Consider the following 19595-nt stretch of genomic DNA (forward strand, 5'->3'; position numbering starts at 1 on the left):
GGCAAGGACAGTTTCAGCTAGGGTTCATCCCCATCCTAACACACATTCATCTAACACTTGAGACATTCTTCAAATACGTTAAGGAACAAGTGAATCTTTATGTGTGTACATTTTTTCTGAGGGGAGAGGCCCATAGCTTTTATCAGATTCTAAAAGGGGTTCTTGACCTCCAAAGGGGTCAGCTTTAAGATGATTCTGTATAACTCTGCTCTAATCCATCTAGTCCAAGTTTTTTGAGTGAGGATAATAAAAGAGTTGATATTTTCTTTGAGTATTCACTACACGTCAGACACTATGCTAGGTGATTTACAGGTATCATCTTATTCAATCCTCACAACAATCCTGTGAGGTAAGCACTATTTTATCTCTATTTTACACATGAAGAAACTAAGGCTCAGAGCGGTTAAGTCACTTATTGTAGAGAACCCAACAGTTTGACTCCGGATCCAAAGATCTTAATCAGCAAACCTCTTCCTGGTGTGTTAATTTTATAAGGATGTTTGGGGGAAGACACTGTATATGAAAACACATACTTTATAGTGGGTCAACTGCAAGGTTTGTATTAAGATAACATAGAAGTTTCCAGATGCTTTGGGCTTTGCCCCAGAACCCTGGCAGAATCTTTCACGCTCGCCGTTGGTGGCAAAACTGGACAGGCTCAGCAACAAGTATTGTTTAACAAGTGGACTCTTCCTGGCCCCCAAGTTCTCCGAAGCCCCCAAGAACTGACAACAGAGTTGTCGAGCTCAGCTTTACAAATAAGTAAAGGTAGGTGAGGAAGAATTTAACGACTTGCCCAAATTCACATAGCTACTAAGTGGCCCAGTCACATTAAAAGCAGCTCTGTTTTTTTGTTTATTTTTCGGTACGCGGGCCTCTCACTGCTGTGGCCTCTCCCGTTGCGGAGCACAGGCTCCGGACGCGCAGGCTCAGCGGCCATGGTTCACGGGCCCAGCCGCTCCGCGGCATGTGGGACCTTCCCGGACCGGGGCACGAACCCGTGTTCCCTGCATCGGCAGGCGGACTCTCAACCACTGTGCCACCAGGGAAGCCCGCAGCTCTGTTTTGACCCTATCTTCCAACCGGCAACCCGTAGCCATGAAGCATTTCCCCGCCTACCTACAGGGTTCCAGCATCTGAATCTCATTTTACCTTACACAACCCCTTTCACGCCCCACCAGCCTTCCGCACCACCCCCAATCAGGCAGCTACTTTCAGATTCACACCTTTTTCTCCAGCTCTGCCCCTTTACCTTTTCCAAGCCCCACCTCTTCAGCCTCACATCGTTTTTCCCAGCTATATCCTTTCCCCCAGCCCATCTCCAAGTTCCAGGCCCACCCAAAGCCCCGCCCTTTCTTTTCTGAGGCCCACTTTTCTGTTTAGTCCCACGCTTCACCCCCCGTTCAGCCCCTATTCTCCTTACTGGGGGTCTGCTTTACAGATGGCCCCGCCCACTCTCCGCAAACCCCGCCCCGTAGACTGGTTTATTCTCTTCCAGCCCCGCCCCGCCCCTACCTATAACTTCGGGTCCCCCTTAGGCTCCTGTCCGCGTCCCTCTTGCTCTTGGCCCTGCCCCCAGTCCCGCCCCGTGGCTCCCGCCCCGCCTCGCCGCCTTCCTCCGAGACCAAGGCCAGGTCCCTACCGCAGCCGCGGCGCCAGCAGGAGGGAGAGAAGGAGGAGGGGGGGAGAGAGGCAGAGGGGGAAGGGAGAAGGGCGGGCTCCTCACGCCCAGTCCGCGCTCACCGTACGTGGTCGCAGATTCGCTACAAACGGCCCCACCACTCCGGGTCCCGAGTACCGCAACTTCAGTCTCCAGAAACTCAGCTCTAAGATGGAGGTGCTAGAAAAGCCATGTAGGGTGTCCAGGGGCACTTCCGAATCCCAGAGAATGGCCTCTCGAGCCTCAGCGGGCGGGCGGGGATGTGTGGCGAAAGTGCAGCTCGGCAGCGTTGCGGCGTCGCGTTTACCCTGCGCAGACGCCGTCGCCGCCGCTGCTGCCGCCGCCGCTGCCACTGCCTTTGCCGCCACCGTCTCCGCCGCCGCCGTCCCCGCGCTGCCTCCGGGAGCCTCCATTGTTCCGGCGGTGCTGGGTCCCGAGACCGGGCAACCTAGGGGCTTTCGAAAGGGGCGGCGGCCGCCGCAATTGAAAGACCGGGGCGCCGGCGGGACTGGGAGCGGCAGGGGTCAGCGCGGGAATCCCAGGGAGCCGGGCCAGAGCGTGGGGCGGCAGGGGGTCGGGGTGGCGAGGTCTGCAGTCTCCGGAATTGGGGCTCCCCATCCCCGGCCCGTCTTTCCCCGCCGGCCTCCCCTAGTGGGGTCGGAGCCCCGGCGGGCGCCCTCGGCAATGAGCCCGGACTCGAGGTGGCCGGTGAGTGCGGGCCAGGGACGAGGGCGGGAGTGGCCAGCCGGGAAGGGGTAGGCTACTTTCGTGGGGCGCGCACTGAGCTGCCCAGCCCGAGTACCCTCGGGCCACTCCAGCCCGGAGAACTGACAGTGCATTCGCTCACAGCCTGCATTCCGGGCAACACTGTATCCTTCGGGGTTGTCTGGGGCTGCCTGGGCCAATGGCAGGAGAAGAGCCTTGTTTAACATTTTACATTTCGACAAAGGGGAAACGTAGCCGCATCCGGGAGAGGGCTGCGGGCACCGCCCGGCCCGGCCTAATCCCTCTGGCCTCCGCCCCCTACTTCCTCCAGCCCTCGGAGCGCCTGGGGCAGATGCCGCCGCCATACCCCTGGGCCGGGGCCCTCCCCACGGGCTTTCGGGTCTAAGTTGCCTTGTCTCTCCTCTGTGCTTCTGTTTCTGAGTCCCAGCGGGACGTTTGCTGGGGGTTTCTGTGCTGATTAGGGAGCCAGCCGGGGCAGCAGAGCTGCAGCGTTCACCAGGGACTCATCATAGAAAGAGGAGAGTTTGTTTGTGCTTCTGATTGGTTTGTTTAAAGACAGGTGCAGGTAGGAAGTAGGGGCGAGTTTAAGGAGTAGTTTTACTGATATGACAATCTGGGGCTTTGACGGAGAGACTGGAGCAGCTCACTAGCTTGGTTAAGTCGCAGGAGAGGAGCCAACAAGGACCGTTATTAATCAGGGAGCTCAGGGTGGCTTTGCTTGGAATGGTGCCAAGACCACAGTTAAATTGTTGCACTCAGCTAGGCCTGGAGAAATTGGGGCAGTCTCTCTGACCAAGCTGGGCTTCCTGGGGGCTGGTGCCATCTGCTGTCTCCACTCACCCAGGAACACTGGAGAGGAGGAAGGGAGGGCTCTGAGGACCAGCATGGAGCTGAGTGTGCCTGGATTGTCATGTTCCTGTTTGTACCCTTAGGGCCTGGTGCCACTCCCAGGGCCAGGGCATAGGCTTACCGTAAAGGCCTCAGAAATTAACTAATTCTTTCTGTAACCCAGTGATTTCTGCTGGAGTCCAGGACCAAATCATTGGCTACCTGTTCAAACTTCTGCATGGGCTGACACTAGCCTTCATCCATCTCATCTCCAGAACTGGTGATCCCCTCATTTAGCTATTCATTCAACAGATTATTTATTCATTGGCCAAAACAACACTACATGCCAGGTACTGGGGATACAGAGGTGGGTAGGCTCTGGTGTCTGCACTGCACAGCTCCCAGTCTAATGGGAGGAGACAGAGAACTTCCAGTGTGGTGAATGCCATGGTGGAGGTGAGGATGAAATGCTGGGGAAACACAGCTCTCCATGGGAGAGACAAAGAAGCATAACAGGAGTGACATTCGAGCCATGTTTTGAAGAATGAGTGGGAGCTCACTAATCAGGGAGGTTGGAAGGCATTCTAAATAGAGATCATCTTGCAGGAATGAGAGGTTGTAACATTCAGGGACTGGCAAGTTGTCCTGGTTAGACAGAAACACAGCTGTAACTGGTGAAAAGAATCTAGAAAGGAGGACTAAGGCCACACAGTGAAAGGAGCACCTTGAATATCATCATAAGGAATTTGGATATTATCCTGAAGTAAGTGGGGAACATCAGGAGGATGCTTTTAATCAAGAGACTAACATGATCGTTTCTACTTGGTAGAAAGATCGTTCTGGACACATTGTGTGAGATTAGGCTAGACGAACTCAGACACAGAGCAGGATGATCAGGCAAGAGGTGATAAGGCCGAGACTATGGCCATGTTGTGGAGGAGGGGGCATTTGGAGCTGCTGTAGAGGTTGGCTGGCCAGGACCCTTGGGGAGAGGGAGGGCTGGAGAGAGTGGAGTGGGTGGCCAGGAACTCTTCCCTCGGTCTGTGCTAACTGATCTGTACATTCTAGATGTGACAGCATGGGGGTGGACTTTGACGTGAAGACTTTCTGCCACAACTTGCGGGCAACTAAGCCACCGTATGAGTGCCCTGTGGAGACCTGCCGCAAGGTCTACAAGAGTTACAGTGGTATTGAGTACCACCTGTACCACTATGACCATGACAACCCACCGCCCCCACAGCAGACTCCACTCCGAAAGCACAAGAAGAAGGGGCGCCAGTCACGCCCAGCCAACAAGCAGTCACCCACCCCCTCAGAGGTATCCCAGTCGCCCAGCCGTGAGGTGATGAGTTACGCACAGGCCCAGCGCATGGTGGAGGTGGACCTGCACGGCCGCGTCCACCGCATCAGCATCTTTGACAACCTGGATGTGGTGTCAGAAGATGAGGAGGCCCCTGAGGAGGCCCCTGAGAACGGCAGCAATAAGGAGAACACTGAGACACCGGCTGCTACTCCCAAGTCAGGCAAGCATAAGAACAAGGAGAAGCGCAAGGACTCCAACCATCACCATCACCACAATGCTTCTGCAAGCACCACTCCCAAGCTGCCAGAGGTGGTGTACCGGGAGTTGGAGCAGGATACCCCTGATGCCCCGCCCCGGCCAACTTCCTATTACCGGTAAGGCCGCCTCCACCTCCCAACTCTGGAAAACTGGTCAAGCAGGGCTCAGGAGTCAAAGATAGGTGATAGGCAGTGGCAGGGGTAAAGCACAGCAGAAGCACACTGGTCCTGCCAAGGCATAAAAGTGCCCCAGCCAATGATGGCACTTGGTCTACACTGCCACATGCCAGGCCCTGCACTGGGTGCCTTATAGCCATTCCATTATTTTATTCTCACAACTTACTCAGGTAGGTATTGTTCTGATTTCACAGATGAGGAAACCACGGTCCAGAAAAAGGACCGAGAAGTCACATGTCAGTAGATAGCTGACAAACCCAGGTTCCTCTGACTCCAAAGCTGCACTATTTCCACAGTATCAAAAGGTCCCATTTTTTGTTCCTGACTCTTTCTACTCCATCACTCTGTGATCTTGGGAAAGGCATCCAGCTTTTGGTGTTGCAGTGACCCCATCTGCAGAGTAGGTATAATATTCCTCTGGTAGCCTACAGGTACAAGACTAGGGACAATGATTTCATAAGGTTATAAAATCAGTTTGTAAATCTAAAGAAGTAATTTTCCCATTACTTGTTCTGTTATTGTCACCCATCCTTTAGCCTGCGTAAGCAGTATTTTCATCGCCTATGTTTTGTACTCCTCCAAGGACCCTTTTATTTGTTTCATTTAACTGTTTCTTAGTACCTCACTTCCTTCCAAAAATTAGTCACAGTGGCTCCTAATAAAGTCACAGGCATAGGGCTTCCCTGGTGACGCAGTGGTTGGGAATCCACCTGCCAACGCAGGGGACACGGGTTCGAGCCCTGGTCCGGGAAGATCCCACATGCCGTGGAGCAGCTAAGCCCGTGCGCCACAACTACTGAGCCTGTGCTCTAGAGCCTGCAAGCCACGACTGCTGAGGCTTGTGTGCCTGGAGCCCATGCTCCGTGACAGGAGGGGCCACTGCAGTGAGAAGCCCGCGTGCAGCAACAAAGACCCAATGCACCAAAAATAAATAATTAATTAATTAATATTTTTAAAAAGTCACAGGCATAAGGCTAAATTCCTTTAACTTGAGGTAAAAAAATGAAGGAGTGGGGAAGTGTGGTGGTGGAACTACATACAGAAACCCTAGCTGAAGGATGGAATAAAAACCAAGTGTAAAATTTCTTAGAGTCTTGGCATCCAAGTCAAAGAGGGCATTTGGGTGAGTTAGTTAAGGAGCCATCTTTGGTGTCAGCTAATCAGAAAGCCTGATCTCTGACAAGGACTTGTTGTAAAGGTTTTTATATGAAAGGTAGTTTTTACCAGAAGGGCAACCCATGTGATGTTATACTAAATCTCAGTTTTTTAAAAGCAAATCTTTGGGAACTCAAGTAATTTGGCCCAATGCGTCACTCTCCTCTCACCGCTGTTCACATGCTAGCCAGTCTCTTCTTCCTCTCTTCCATCCTTTCATCTGTTCAGCCCAGCTCCGTTTCCCTCTGGCTTTCTACTGCCTCTCTTGTCTGTTAGTACTGACTGCCATGCCCACCTCCCAACACACAGACCCCTCTCTGGGCCTGCCCTCTCTCCTAATGGCTCTTCAGTGCTCTTGGCTCCAGTAAGCAGCCCAGCCCAGCTCCTCTGCTCCTTTTCTTCACCCCTCCACTCAGATTCACTCTTTCCTCGGGGGAATCAGATCTGTTCTCCAGGCAGCAGCTTTCAGCTGGTGCACTGCAATCAGTTGGGAGGTGTGTTGCATGTAATTTGTTACTACTGTTAGCAGAACTGCCTCTTTTGGAAATGATTTACTTTTTATATAAATGTAAGAAGATTTGAGGTCATCCCTCTAATAACACCACTTGCTCTTGCTCACATCTGGTATGCTTTCTTGAGGGGGAGAGAGAGGGTGGAGTGTCAGCTGCTGTGTCAGGAATTGTACGTGACATGCAGCCTACCTTATCTGCGCCACACCCTGTAATCTTGGTGCATGGTGGGAGTGTGTTATGCACCATCACATAATGTCACGTGTGTCGTGGCAGAGAAAAGGTTGAGAGCTGGTGCCAAGGCCTGGAAGGGACCAGATGTTTCACACTAGCCCTGAGCCACACCCTTTTTCAAGGATGAGGACATTGCATTCACCTTGGGGAAGAGGTAAAGGGCTAAGGAAGAAGTTGCTTCTGATAGACACAGTATTTTAGTCTGTCCTCCCTTCCACCCCCTAAATGTCTTTCAAACGAGCAACACTGAGCACCTATTTCTGTGTGGTGAATCAGACATGGTTCTTGCCTCTTATCTAATAGTGGAGGAGTTAAGACACAAAAACAGGTATAACGCAAGACAGGGTGGGGCAGATCTATACAAAAACTAATAATAAAGCTAACATTTATTGAGTACTTGCTCCATGCCAGCTACTGTTCTAAGCCCTTTACCTGTAGTAACTCATTTAATGTTCACAACAGCTGTATGAAATAGGTTCAAGTTAGCATCACCATTCTACAGGTGTGGAAACCAAGGCCCAGAGAGATCAGCTCACTCGCCTGCTGTCATCCAGAGCATGGCTCCGGAACCTCTGCTTGCCTGGCCTGCTGTAGCCCCCAGAGCCACATTTCCCTTGTGGAGAGGAGAGGGGAGGCATGGGAACTAACATTTATCTAGGGCCTGCTCTGTGCCACTTGATTTAGCCCATTTGTTTCTCATTCTGTCATCAATAAAACTGAGGTTCAGGGCTTCCCTGGTGGCGCAGTGGTTGAGAGTCCGCCTGCCGATGCAGGGGACACGGGTTCGTGCCCCGGTCCGGGAAGATCCCACATGCCGCGGAGCGGCTGGGCCCGTGAGCCATGGCCGCTGAGCCTGCACGTCCAGAGCCTGTGCTCCACAACGGGAGAGGCCACAGCACTGAGAGGCCCGCGTACCGCAAAAAAAATAAATAAATAAAAATAAGACTGAGGTTCAGAAAAGGGCAGTGATGTCCTCCTAAATGCCACAAAGTAACAGAGCCAGGATGTAAATCCAGGTTTGTTAGAGGGCAAAGCCCTGTTCTTTCCGTTGTAGCTCCCTGTAGCTTTACAACACCAGGGTCAGGCCACCTAGAGTGTGCATGGCAAGGGGGTGGGGAGCCTACTTTGTATCCCAGGCACCTGGAGCAATCCTTAGCTGCAGTCCTGCTGGCCCACTGAGTGCTGTGAAGTGGAGTTTGAATCCTCACTCTGCCACTTCCTGGTTGTGTGAACTAACTGTGTTGGGTAGTTAATTAACTTCTCAAAGCTTCCAGTTTCCTCATCTATAAAGTGAGGAGAGTAAAAACATTGACCCTATGGCTATGGGGAAAATAAATGTGATAACTTAGCACAATGCCTAGCTTATAGTAAATGCTCAGTAAATCTTAGTTATTCTGACTGTTATTTCCCAAGGTTATCCAGAGAGTAAAGAGTACCTAGAGTTTGAGGGAGCCCTGAGCTGATGCTGGTACCAGCTAACAGAAGACCTACAGCAGCTGCATTCAGGACATAGCCAGTTGGTGCTAAAACAACTTATGTATGATTTGCAAATGAAAACTGAGGACCTTCCTTCCTCTGACTCCTTGTATCATCACCCAGACCACCCCAATAATGGGTCCTAGCTGCCCCATCCTTCAGGAGTCTGGCTGAGCCTCTGCACCTCAAAGGAGGCAGTGTAGCAGCTAGGACATGAGCTTTGAAATCGGCATGGTTGGGTTCATATCCCAGTTCTGCCACTTTCTCACAAGAGGACCAGGGCAGGTGAATTAACCTCCCCAAATGTAAGTTTTCCTTTTCTGCAAAATAAGAATGCTTATAGGACTTAGAGTGCCTGGGGTAAAGGTGAGGATAGAATCAGACAACACAGACGTAAAGGCACAGGCCTAGAATAGGGTGAGTACTTGGCACATATAACCCATGGTCTTTAAAGGAGGGAAATCTCAACCTTCTGGTGCTGAGCTGCCTCTGTGCACTGCAGGTACATCGAGAAGTCGGCGGAAGAGCTGGATGAGGAAGTAGAGTATGACATGGATGAGGAGGACTACATCTGGCTGGATATCATGAACGAGCGGCGGAAGACGGAGGGTGTGAGTCCCATTCCGCAGGAAATCTTTGAGTACTTAATGGACCGGCTGGAGAAAGAGTCCTACTTTGAGAGCCACAATAAAGGCGACCCCAATGCGCTCGTGGATGAGGATGCAGTGTGCTGTATCTGCAATGATGGTGAGTGCCAGAACAGCAATGTCATCCTCTTCTGTGACATGTGCAACCTGGCTGTGCACCAGGAGTGCTACGGTGTCCCCTACATCCCTGAGGGCCAGTGGCTGTGCCGCCGCTGCCTACAGTCACCCTCCCGTGCTGTGGACTGCGCCCTGTGCCCCAACAAGGGCGGTGCCTTCAAGCAGACAGATGATGGGCGCTGGGCCCATGTGGTGTGTGCCCTGTGGATCCCTGAGGTCTGCTTCGCCAACACGGTCTTCCTGGAGCCTATCGACAGCATCGAGCACATCCCGCCAGCTCGCTGGAAGCTGACCTGCTACATTTGCAAACAGCGGGGTTCAGGGGCCTGCATCCAGTGCCACAAGGCCAACTGCTACACAGCCTTCCATGTGACGTGTGCCCAGCAGGCTGGCCTTTACATGAAGATGGAGCCTGTGCGGGAGACGGGTGCCAATGGCACCTCCTTCAGCGTCCGCAAGACTGCCTACTGCGACATCCATACGCCTCCAGGTTCAGCACGCCGCCTGCCTGCCCTGTCCCACAGCGAGGGGGAGGAGGAGGAGGAGGAGGAAGAGGAGGAGGGTAAGAGTTGGAGCTCAGAGAAGGTCAAGAAGGCCAAGGCCAAGTCCCGGATCAAGATGAAGAAGGCGCGGAAGATCTTGGCGGAGAAACGGGCAGCAGCACCTGTGGTGTCTGTGCCCTGCATCCCACCACACAGGTATGAGGGGAGCAGGTGGACAGGCTGTTGAGGGAAGAAGCCCTGTTGGAGACTGACAGCCCCCTGAGTGGAGTGACAGGGTTGGGGTATCTTCTTCCTATCAGGAGCTACATAGAAGTTTTGGGGTTTTTTTGCTTTTTGTTTTTAATATCAAAAGAGATGAGCTCTAGCAGGTCACCTGGCTTTTACACTAGGAAACAGAAACTTCAGCTTTTATCTGGCAGACCTAACATGTTTTAAACTGCCTTCCGTTTTGATGAGGTGGTTTAAGTTAGGAAGAAAGAGGCTGGAATAGCTACCAGCCACAGTGGAAGAAATGGTCCGACTCTGAAGGGAGAATGGAATGAAGAAGGGGGACGGATACGCTCTAGGAATCGTGAAACGGTTGCTGCCACAAATAAGTCCAAATGAGGGCTACAGTCATCAGTTACTTTTTACTCTCTCTTGTGCTATATAGTCGATTTCCTATAGTTTACTGCTGTACAGTAATACTTCATCTTAAAACCTCCCCAGGCTCAGTCTGAGTTGGGTATCCCAGGGTCAGATAGCACTCTGGGCTGCAATGACAAGAGCAGTCTCAGGGGCAGGCTCCCTGACCCACTGGGGAACAGAATTATGGATCTGGCTTAGAGCTGGGAGCTTGGCTCCCTGTCTGCTGAGTTGCCATTGACAGCTCTCTTCGCTCTTCTTTGCCTTAGCCCAGTGTCATAGGCCTTTTTGACAGTAGATTTATTCCCTATTTAGCCCCACTCAGAAACTCTCATTAGCCAGAGACCACTGTTCTGCTTAAGAAAATCAGGGCCCAAGAGGTTTTTCTCTTTGCTCTCCTGCTTCCCAGGCTCAGTAAAATCACTAACCGCCTGACCATCCAAAGGAAGAGCCAGTTCATGCAGAGGCTGCACAGCTACTGGACGCTGAAGAGGCAGTCACGGAATGGGGTCCCACTGCTGCGTCGCCTGCAGACACACCTGCAGTCGCAGAGGAACTGTGACCAAGTTGGGGTACTGTGTCAGATTCCCTGTGGGCTGTAGGAACTAGTGCCAGGGGCACGAGGACAGAGATTTTGGGGGGGCCGTACCGCCCGGCATGTGGGATCTTAGTTCCCCGACCAGGGATCGAACCCGCACCCCCTGCCTTGGAAGCGTGGAGTCTTAACCACTGGACCGCCAGGGAAGTCCCCAAGGACAGAGATTTGTGACTGTAGTTTCCAGTGTCTGAGGGCTTGGGCTGTTTCCTCCTTTAAACTAGGCCTCAAAGCAAGCTCAGGATGGAATCCTTACAGATGATTTTTAACGCATTTTTCCTATGTGTTCATCTGTTCGTTCACAGCAAGCATATACTGAGCACCGACTCTGTGCTGGGCCTAGGGGCCATGTGGGTTGAGGAGCTTCCACTTCAGTTAGTTAGTGAGCCTACCAGTAAATCCCTGTGCTCCCTCCTTTGGCTTTGCCTGCCCTTGACCCAAGCTTCCTGGGCTCTCGTCCCCTCTGGCTCTCTCATCATTTCCTGATCCCTCTTTTGCCTCTTCAGAGAGATTCTGAGGACAAGAACTGGGCCCTCAAAGAACAGCTCAAGTCCTGGCAGCGGCTTCGGCACGACCTGGAGCGAGCCCGGCTGCTGGTGGAGCTGATCCGCAAGCGGGAGAAACTCAAAAGGGAGACGGTGAGTGCTCCTGGGCCAACTCTTTTTTACAGTAGAGAAAACAGACCCAGGAAAACAGAAAACATGGACAAGTATGTGTCACCTGTCCAGGAAGCAACAGGGCTGATGCGGGAGTCAGGTCTCGTGAGCTCAGTTTGCTCTCAAGCCCACCGGAAGCAGAATGTCGCAGGAGAGTGTGACCGGAAGCCTAAATTATGTGATGCAGGTAGCTGGTGCTGGGAGCTCAAGGAAGGGAAAGTCCAGAGGAGTCAAGTACACCGAGCTGTGTAGGGTGGGAAGGAAGGCGAGTTCCCATACCAGCTACAGCCATCTCCTCAGACCTCTCTGCCAAGGGACGGCCTAGGCCTGGCTGATCGGGCCTTTATGTGTGTCAGATCAAGGTCCAGCAGATTGCCATGGAGATGCAGCTGACCCCTTTCCTCATCCTCCTTCGAAAAACCCTGGAGCAGCTCCAAGAGAAGGACACAGGCAACATCTTCAGCGAGCCGGTCCCTCTGTCTGAGGTAACCGAATTGGACGAAGTAAGAATCCCTTCCCCTCACTCCACCTTCTTTCTGTTCCTCTCCCAGATGGACCCCCGCTGCAGGTCTGGGCCAGGGACTAGGAGGGGACCTTGAAGAGAGGGGCTGGTGGCTCTGGGGCTCCAGGATGAACTGGAGCCACATGCATCACCTGGACTCTGTCTTGTCCCTGTCATATCCCAAGGGCCCAGAATGGGAGGCAATCTGCACTCCTTCCCCAGAGGCAGGGACTGAGTCTGCCAAATGAATTATCCCAGGGCAGGAAGACACTTTCCGGGTGCTGAACCCTAGAACGGAGAATTTAGAAGGCTCAGCACCTAAAGAACCATCTCTGAAGCCCTAGGTCCTGACTGGCAGACTCTTCTCTCTAAAAGGTATAAAATGAGAGGCCTGAGGCAGCAGCCTCCTTATAAGTCTTAATGATAAGTAAAGAGAGCTATAGGAATGCAAGGTGGTGTTTTTTTCCAGAGGATTCCCCTAGTCATTTTCTTACTAAAGCGTCATATGGCTCTAGGAGATAGATTTGGCTGTAATTTCATTACTGTTTTCTAGGTGAGGAAAAGAAGGCCCAGAGAGGTTAAGAGGCTTGCCAAGGTCACACAGCTTGTGACTAGTAAAGTCAAGACTAGAATCCGGCTTTCTTTTCCCCTGTGCTGAATGCCTGCCTCTAACTGTGGTGGGAGGAGGTTGCTGGATGCATTTCAAGGGAGGTTATTAGGAACAGGGGTTCAGGGGGAATGAGGAACGTATCTCCACTTAGCTACACCTACCGTGTTCTCCCAGGTACCTGACTACCTAGACCACATCAAAAAGCCTATGGACTTTTTCACCATGAAGCAGAACTTGGAGGCTTACCGCTACCTGAACTTTGATGATTTTGAGGAGGACTTCAACCTCATCGTCAGCAACTGCCTCAAGTATAATGCCAAGGATACCATCTTCTACCGGGCAGCAGTGCGGCTCCGTGAGCAGGGTGGTGCTGTGCTCCGCCAGGCCCGGCGCCAGGCAGAAAAAATGGGCATTGACTTTGAGACGGGCATGCATATCCCCCACAGCCTGGCTGGAGACGAGGCCTCACACCACACCGAAGATGGTGGGTGATAAGTCACACCTCCACATAGACGCCAATGCCAGGGATGAACAGCTTTCCAAAGTCCCCTCCTGGGAGCAGGCATTGTGTAGGCAGGAAGCAGCTAGGCTGAGCAGTGGCAGGCTATCCCCAGGAATGCGCTCTAAGAAGCCAGACTGGGTGAATGCATAGCAGTCCCTGCCATTGCACATCTCGGTGCTACTGTTTTACAGCTGCTCCTGGTGAGAAGCAGAGGGGGAGAAGAGTGGGTTTCTTGTTGCCTGCCCAGGTTCACGGGGCCCAGAGGACTGCCCTGAGTCTGACCCTTTCCTCCCTATTCCCACCCCTGGCAGCAGAGGAAGAGCGGCTGGTCCTGCTGGAGAACCAGAAGCACTTGCCGGTGGAAGAGCAGCTGAAGCTGTTGCTTGAGCGGCTGGATGAGGTGAATGCCAGTAAGCAGAGCGTGGGCCGCTCAAGGCGTGCAAAGATGATCAAGAAAGAGATGACGGCACTGCGGCGCAAGCTTGCCACCCAGCGGGAAACTGGACGGGATGGGCCTGAGCGGCATGGCCCCTCCAGCCGGGGCAGCCTGACACCCCACCCGGCAGCCTGTGACAAGGACGGGCAGACAGACAGTGCCGCCGAGGAGAGCAGCAGCCAGGAGACAAGCAAAGGTCTGAACCCCGCAGCATGGTGGACCCCGAGGCCAGCCAGACTTTGACTCTGCAGCACACACTCAGCGCCTGCCATGCCCCAGGCAGAGGTCCCTCATGCACAGCCAGCTGCACTCTCTCCCTCAATTCCCCAGTCAAGGGCCTCTTAGCTGCCTCTCTGGCTATTTGTATAAGAGACAATGTTCCCAACTCCATGCCCCCCAGATTATCTCCCCTACTCTAGCTGGAGTTATGGTCCTATATACCCAGGGCCTACCCTGGATGTATGCCCTTCCCACATCAGGCCCCTCACCGACTCTCCTTCTCTCTTTCTCTGCTCCAGGCCTGGGTCCCAACATGTCCTCAACCCCCGCACATGAGGTGGGCAGGAGAACCTCAGTTCTGTTCTCCAAAAAGAACCCGAAGACAGCTGGACCGCCCAAGAGGCCGGGCCGGCCCCCCAAAAACCGGGAGAGCCAGATGACCCCCAGCCACGGAGGCAGTCCTGTGGGGCCCCCCCAGCTCCCCATCATGGGCTCCCTGCGTCAGCGCAAGCGGGGTAGGAGCCCTCGGCCCAGTTCGAGTTCAGACAGCGACAGTGATAAATCCACAGAAGACCCCCCAATGGGTGAGCCTCGCCATCACCCAGCCCCGCAGTAGAGTGAGCAAAGCTGCCATCCTTCCCAATATAACTCCCACCTATCCCTTCATTTGCCCATAATATATCAGAGCTAGAAGGGCCCTTAGGAATCCTTTAATTCCATTCCCTCATTTTACAGATGGGGAAACTGAAGCCCAGAGATGCTGACCCAGCTAGATTCCCATCCAGGGCCCCCCCACCTCCATTGTATCACTTCACCTTTTCTCTTCTTATCCTCCTTGGGGAATCTCCTTTAAGCCATTTGTGTCCTAAGGCCAGTAACTGCCAAGGGAAGTGCAAGGGGTGGGGCAGAGCTGTGGCCAACTGTGGTGGACACTGCCCAGAGCTAGCTCTGCTGGCCAAGGTTGGAGGAATTTTCCAGCACAGAAGTGAAAGCCAAGCTCTAAGTCCCTCTTACCCCCAGTAGATCTCTGATCTACATCTTCCTGACTGATTCCTTCCCTTCCCCCCTCCCCCCAACCAAGACTTACCAGCCAACGGCTTCAGCGGTGGAAACCAGCCAGTAAAGAAGAGTTTCTTGGTGTATCGTAATGACTGCAGCCTTCCTCGGAGCAGCTCGGACTCTGAGTCCAGCAGCAGTAGCAGCAGCAGCGCTGCCTCAGACCGGACCAGGTACCAGTCCTCCGGATCAAGACGCACCTCCGGGATGGCCTTCTAGATTTCCCTATGGGGAGTGGGGTGGCAGCCATTTTAGCCTAGATTAAGATGGCTCAAACCAAAGGTTCTCTGCAAAATAAATGGAATAGATGAGACTGTCACCATAATGAAACAGAGGAGCCCACCCTGTGTTAAGCTGATGGTTTAGAACAGAGGGCATAAACTGGTTCCTCGTGGGCTGGATTTGGCCTGCAGACATTTTGTTTGGCCAGCATAGTCTTAAAAAAAAAAAAAAAAAGATTCGGAAGTGGCATATAAAATTCCCAGTTTCTGTAGTCTCTGTAAAAATCAGACTGGCAGTTCTGGCCACTGTTGACTTAAGACGGGCGCATGCATTCAGCACTACTGCTATGTCCAGCCCACTTCAGTCAGATCACCCCCAAGTCCCTGAGGGCATTTGAGTTTGAAATTCTTCAAGTAGCCTCTGCTTTCCAAACGTCTTAGACCCTAGGGGCTTAAAGAAGGGAGGATACCCACCATGCCATTCCCCACTCTTCCCCTCCTTTGAGTTGAGCTTCCCTTTTGTCCACAGCACAACGCCTTCAAAACAAGGCCGGGGCAAGCCCTCCTTCTCTCGGGGCACGTTCCCAGAGGATAGCAGTGAAGATACCTCAGGCACTGAGAACGAGGCCTACTCCGTGGGCACTGGCCGCGGCGTGGGCCACAGCAGTAAGTACGCCTGCCCAAAGCCAGGGGTTCTGGGGGCCCAGTGTCAGGGCCTTGCCAGACCCCGGACTGCTGATCCGCCCCCTCTCTCCCATTCCTGTGAAGTGGTAAGGAAGAGTCTGGGCCGGGGAGCTGGCTGGCTGTCAGAGGATGAGGACTCCCCACTGGATGCTCTGGACCTGGTGTGGGCCAAATGCCGAGGGTATCCATCATACCCAGCTCTGGTAGGCTTCCACTTTTCTTGTCATATCCCTTGTCTTCCAACCCCAGAACACAGACTCAAAAGTAGCAGACTTTTTCTACTCTCTGCTGAGCTGCAGAGCACAGGAGTCTTTGGCAGATAGACACTTAGAGGTCCCTGGTTAGTTTCTCCATCTCTCCCTCTTTCTTCCCTTTGCCCCTTGGGCTCTGAAATAGTTCAGCATGGGAATAAGCCAAGGGTCAGCACTGCAGCCCTAGGAGTGTGGTAACCTTTTTCTGTTCCCACTTCAGACGTAGTCTCCAAATTCTTGGATAGGGTAAGCCTTGGGAAGGAGACTGAACTAAACCAAGGTCTTATTACACCCTTAGATCATTGATCCAAAGATGCCCCGGGAAGGTATGTTCCACCATGGGGTTCCCATCCCTGTGCCCCCACTGGAGGTGCTGAAACTTGGGGAACAGATGACCCAGGAAGCCCGAGAGCATCTCTACCTCGTCCTCTTCTTTGACAACAAGCGAACCTGGTAAGGGAGGAGGGGAGCATTTGATGTGACTCATAGCCACAGATGCAACCCTCGGTATCGGGGCAGGTTGCCAGGGAACTCCAGCAACAGACAGCCTGAGCTGTCATAAATCAGTGGGGGAGGGACTTAGATCTTTGAGCAAAAGGGTTGTGTTGACCAAGAGTCTGAGAGACTGAGCGGGCAGCAGCTGACAGACAGCTGTAGCTAGAAATCAAAGGACCGTGAGTGACTGTGACAAATGTGGGGGTGGCTCCCCACCCAGACTAAAGTGGCTTCTAGACTTACTTTTCCCACCTCTGCCTCCATGGTGACAAGATGGGGATAAAGCACGCATAATCATTCAGGTTCTGAATGCCTGTTCCGTCACACTTACATGTGTGGTCTTTGGTTGTTAATTGTCTGCAGAGGATGTTTAATGTCAGTTAAGTCTGCCTGGAGCCCACTGGACAAGGTACCTATTTCAGGGTAGGTCAAGGCTCCTTTTTGTGCCCATAACTAACCTATGATTACCCCGTTGTGACCGATGACTGGGCTCTTTTCATCACTAGCCTGTGAGCAGTTCCTTGAGAGCAGGGACTGCATCTCTTGGTTTCTTTAATTCCCACCAGAGCCTGGCCCAGAGTGGGGCACTCAGGAGGAGTTTTTGAAGGAATGAACAAGTGAGGAAGGCTGGTGCCTGTTGCTCCCCCAGAGATAAGAGATGACTTACTCGCTTCTCACCTCGTCCTACAGGCAGTGGCTGCCCAGGACTAAGCTGGTTCCTCTGGGCGTGAACCAGGACCTTGACAAGGAGAAGATGCTGGAGGGCCGGAAATCCAACATCCGCAAGTCAGTACAGATCGCCTACCACAGGGCTCTGCAGCACCGCAGCAAGGTGCAGGGCGAGCAGAGCAGTGAGACCAGCGATAGTGACTGATACTGTCCAGCACAACCCAACCTACAGTGCCCTGCCACCTCTCTCCTCCCCTTTGCTCACTGTCCTGGAGTGGCACCGGCCTCTGCACTGACTCATTCCTGGTCTTGGGGCCAGTCTCAGGGGAAGCTGGGTGGGGGAGGTCCCTCCCGCCCTGAGTGCAGCTGGACTGTACAGAACACTCCAAGGGCCCATGGGGGCTCTGCGCAATGAGAGGGGAGGTTCCACAGGCCAGAAAGCTCCAGAGACCTCACGGCATTGTAGCGCACGTTGGTGGGCCAAGCTTAGGACGCTGCGTAAAACAGGCCATCCAACCACCTCTGCCTACTCATGCCAGGAGAACCCCTAACTGCCTAGTGGCCTGAGGCCCCTGAGGTGGTGAGGTGAGCTGGCATCTGCACAGCCTAGCATTGAGATTGATGTCTGTCCAGCCCGGAAGAGGGGCACTAGGTGACCCCCCTCCCCTGCTGTTGTAAATACTGTAAATAGTGGAGAATTTAAATTATTCTCATTTGTAACTGCGTTTCCGGGTCGCGCCAGAGTCATTTGGTACTAAAAAAAAGACTGGGGCCTGTCCCCACTTCCCTTCTTCCCATAGATTCCCCCACCTTTCAAACTGGTTTGTATTTATTTCAAAGGAAGAAAATATATTGATTCTTAGAAAATAAATGGTCTGTTTGGAATTCTTGGTTCTTGCCTTCTGCCAGGGCAAAAGTGAGGCTGTGTTCCTCGGGGATGGTAAATAATTGGGCCCAAGTGGTTGCTGGCTGCTGTGCCTGCTGCATTTGTAAGACAACAGCAAAGATAATATTGGGTTGGCCGAAAAGTTCATTCGTGTTTTTCTGTAACATCTTACGGAAAAACCCAAATGAACTCTTTGGCTAACCCAGTATGACAGCTCCCATTCCCCATGTCCTTCCTTCACTGAGTGGTAGACCCTGTGCTGAAGCACCTTTAGATACACAGTTTTGTATAATCCTTGCAATAACTACGGGGAAAGTTAATGACAGGGTAGTTATCTCCACAAAGACACCAAGGTTTAGACAAATTAAGTAACTTGCCAAAGTTCCCACAACTAGGAAGTCGCAGAGCTAGCATTTGAACAACAGCCTGCCTCCACAGCTGGCTCTTCAACCAGTATGCCGAACGGCTGGAAGGGAGGAGTCTTGTGGCCATTCCTTCGTGAACTGCAGATGCTTCGAGTCCTTTGCCAGTGAGACGGTCCGGGTGCTGCTTCAGTCACTATAGCTGTGTGACCCTTCTTCCCCTGTTTAGCTGGGGCCTCAGCAGGAATGCAGAGGGACTCTTCATTCCCCACCTTGACACCTTCTCTTCCAATGTAAGCATTTACTGGAGGAATGCCCTCTAAGCACTAGGCACCTGTGGGCCGTCGTGCCTGCAAAGGAGACAGACACAGGAAGCAGCTGCCCCAGGGCCTGGTAACTCCTGAAGCCCGGAACTGAGACGCTGCCAGGCTCACGGCCCCCGCTGCTGGGAACTGTGGCAAGAGGGACACAGAGATACATCAGCCGTCAGTCTGTCCCTTAAGGAATCTGAAGGCTAATGGCTCAGATACAGTAACCAAGAATCACCGCCCAGAGGCAGTTCTTGTGGCCCTGCTTTTTGTGTCTTTCTCCAGAAGATAAGAAGTTACATGATACATCTCTCCTGGGTCAGGTAGCCGACCCTGGCACCGGGGCTGCCCGGGGGGCCACACACTTTGTGGTCCTGTGGCCTCTCTGGGCCGCTGGGCGCAGTCCCCGAGGCAGGCCTACCCAGGCCCCGTTGGGCAGGGCTGAGGGAGTGCTGTGGAGGAAGGCCCTAGACGGAGGGAGCAGCTGTGGCAGCCAGCGGGCGGCGCCCGGCGGGACAGTCCGAGGAGGCAGGCCTCTGACGAGGAAGTCTGTGAGGAGGCCTAAGCCTACAGCGTCGAGGCTCAGGGACAAGCCCTTGGAGGGTAGCGGCTCCGCGGGTGAGCGCGAAGGCAGAATCCTCGGGAGCCAGATGCCGTGGAGACACCTCAGAGGCTCGGCGGGCCCGGAGCTGCGTTCCGGCGCGATTCTCAGTGAGGGGGTGGTTCAGGGGAGGCCGACTGAGGAGGGCGAGGATCAGCCCCGAGAGGCTCGGTGAGAAAGGCTAAGGACGGCGAGGGATAGGACTTGGTTCTGTGGGCGGGCAGACCCTGAGGAATCCCAGGGCTCTGAGAAGATCAGGCAGTGAGGACTGGGGCCTGAGGGCGCACAGTGCGCCCGGACCCTGGGGAGCGGGGATGGGACACACC

At 53.4% G+C, this 19595-nt stretch overlaps 1 protein-coding gene across 5 annotated transcripts; it reads left to right on the forward strand.

The window, feature by feature from the left end:
• The first annotated feature begins 1999 nt into the window (after positions 1 to 1999).
• On the forward strand, positions 2000 to 17970 carry BRPF1 (bromodomain and PHD finger containing 1). 5 transcript variants are annotated; one of them, XM_060022998.1, is made up of 14 exons: positions 2000 to 2368; positions 4283 to 4891; positions 8828 to 9787; positions 10626 to 10788; positions 11318 to 11449; positions 11824 to 11970; positions 12754 to 13063; positions 13393 to 13713; positions 14036 to 14320; positions 14818 to 14965; positions 15543 to 15679; positions 15782 to 15900; positions 16247 to 16401; positions 17134 to 17970. In XM_060022998.1, exons 2-14 carry the CDS (start codon positions 4293 to 4295, stop codon positions 17315 to 17317), a joined length of 3660 nt encoding a protein of 1219 aa, XP_059878981.1. In that variant the 5' UTR covers positions 2000 to 2368; positions 4283 to 4292; the 3' UTR covers positions 17318 to 17970. The 5 variants fall into 5 exon arrangements, with proteins under 5 accessions (XP_059878981.1, XP_059878982.1, XP_059878983.1 ...); XM_060022999.1 differs by having other exon boundaries at positions 11824 to 11952; XM_060023000.1 differs by lacking the exon at positions 14036 to 14320.
• The last annotated feature ends 1625 nt before the right edge of the window (positions 17971 to 19595 follow it).

The sequence above is a fragment of the Delphinus delphis genome, chromosome 10 (genome assembly GCF_949987515.2).
Source record: "Delphinus delphis chromosome 10, mDelDel1.2, whole genome shotgun sequence".
Taxonomy (NCBI): Eukaryota; Metazoa; Chordata; class Mammalia; order Artiodactyla; family Delphinidae; genus Delphinus; species Delphinus delphis.

Bases quoted from the DNA above. Each gene is read 5' to 3' on its own strand.
- BRPF1 (XM_060022998.1), top strand. From the start codon at position 4,293: ATGGGGGTGGACTTTGACGTGAAGACTTTCTGCCACAACTTGCGGGCA. The intron at 11,971-12,753 runs GTAAGAATCCCT...GTGTTCTCCCAG, and splicing joins AGGTAACCGAATTGGACGAA to GTACCTGACTACCTAGACCA. The intron at 15,901-16,246 runs GTAGGCTTCCAC...TTACACCCTTAG, and splicing joins ATCCATCATACCCAGCTCTG to ATCATTGATCCAAAGATGCC.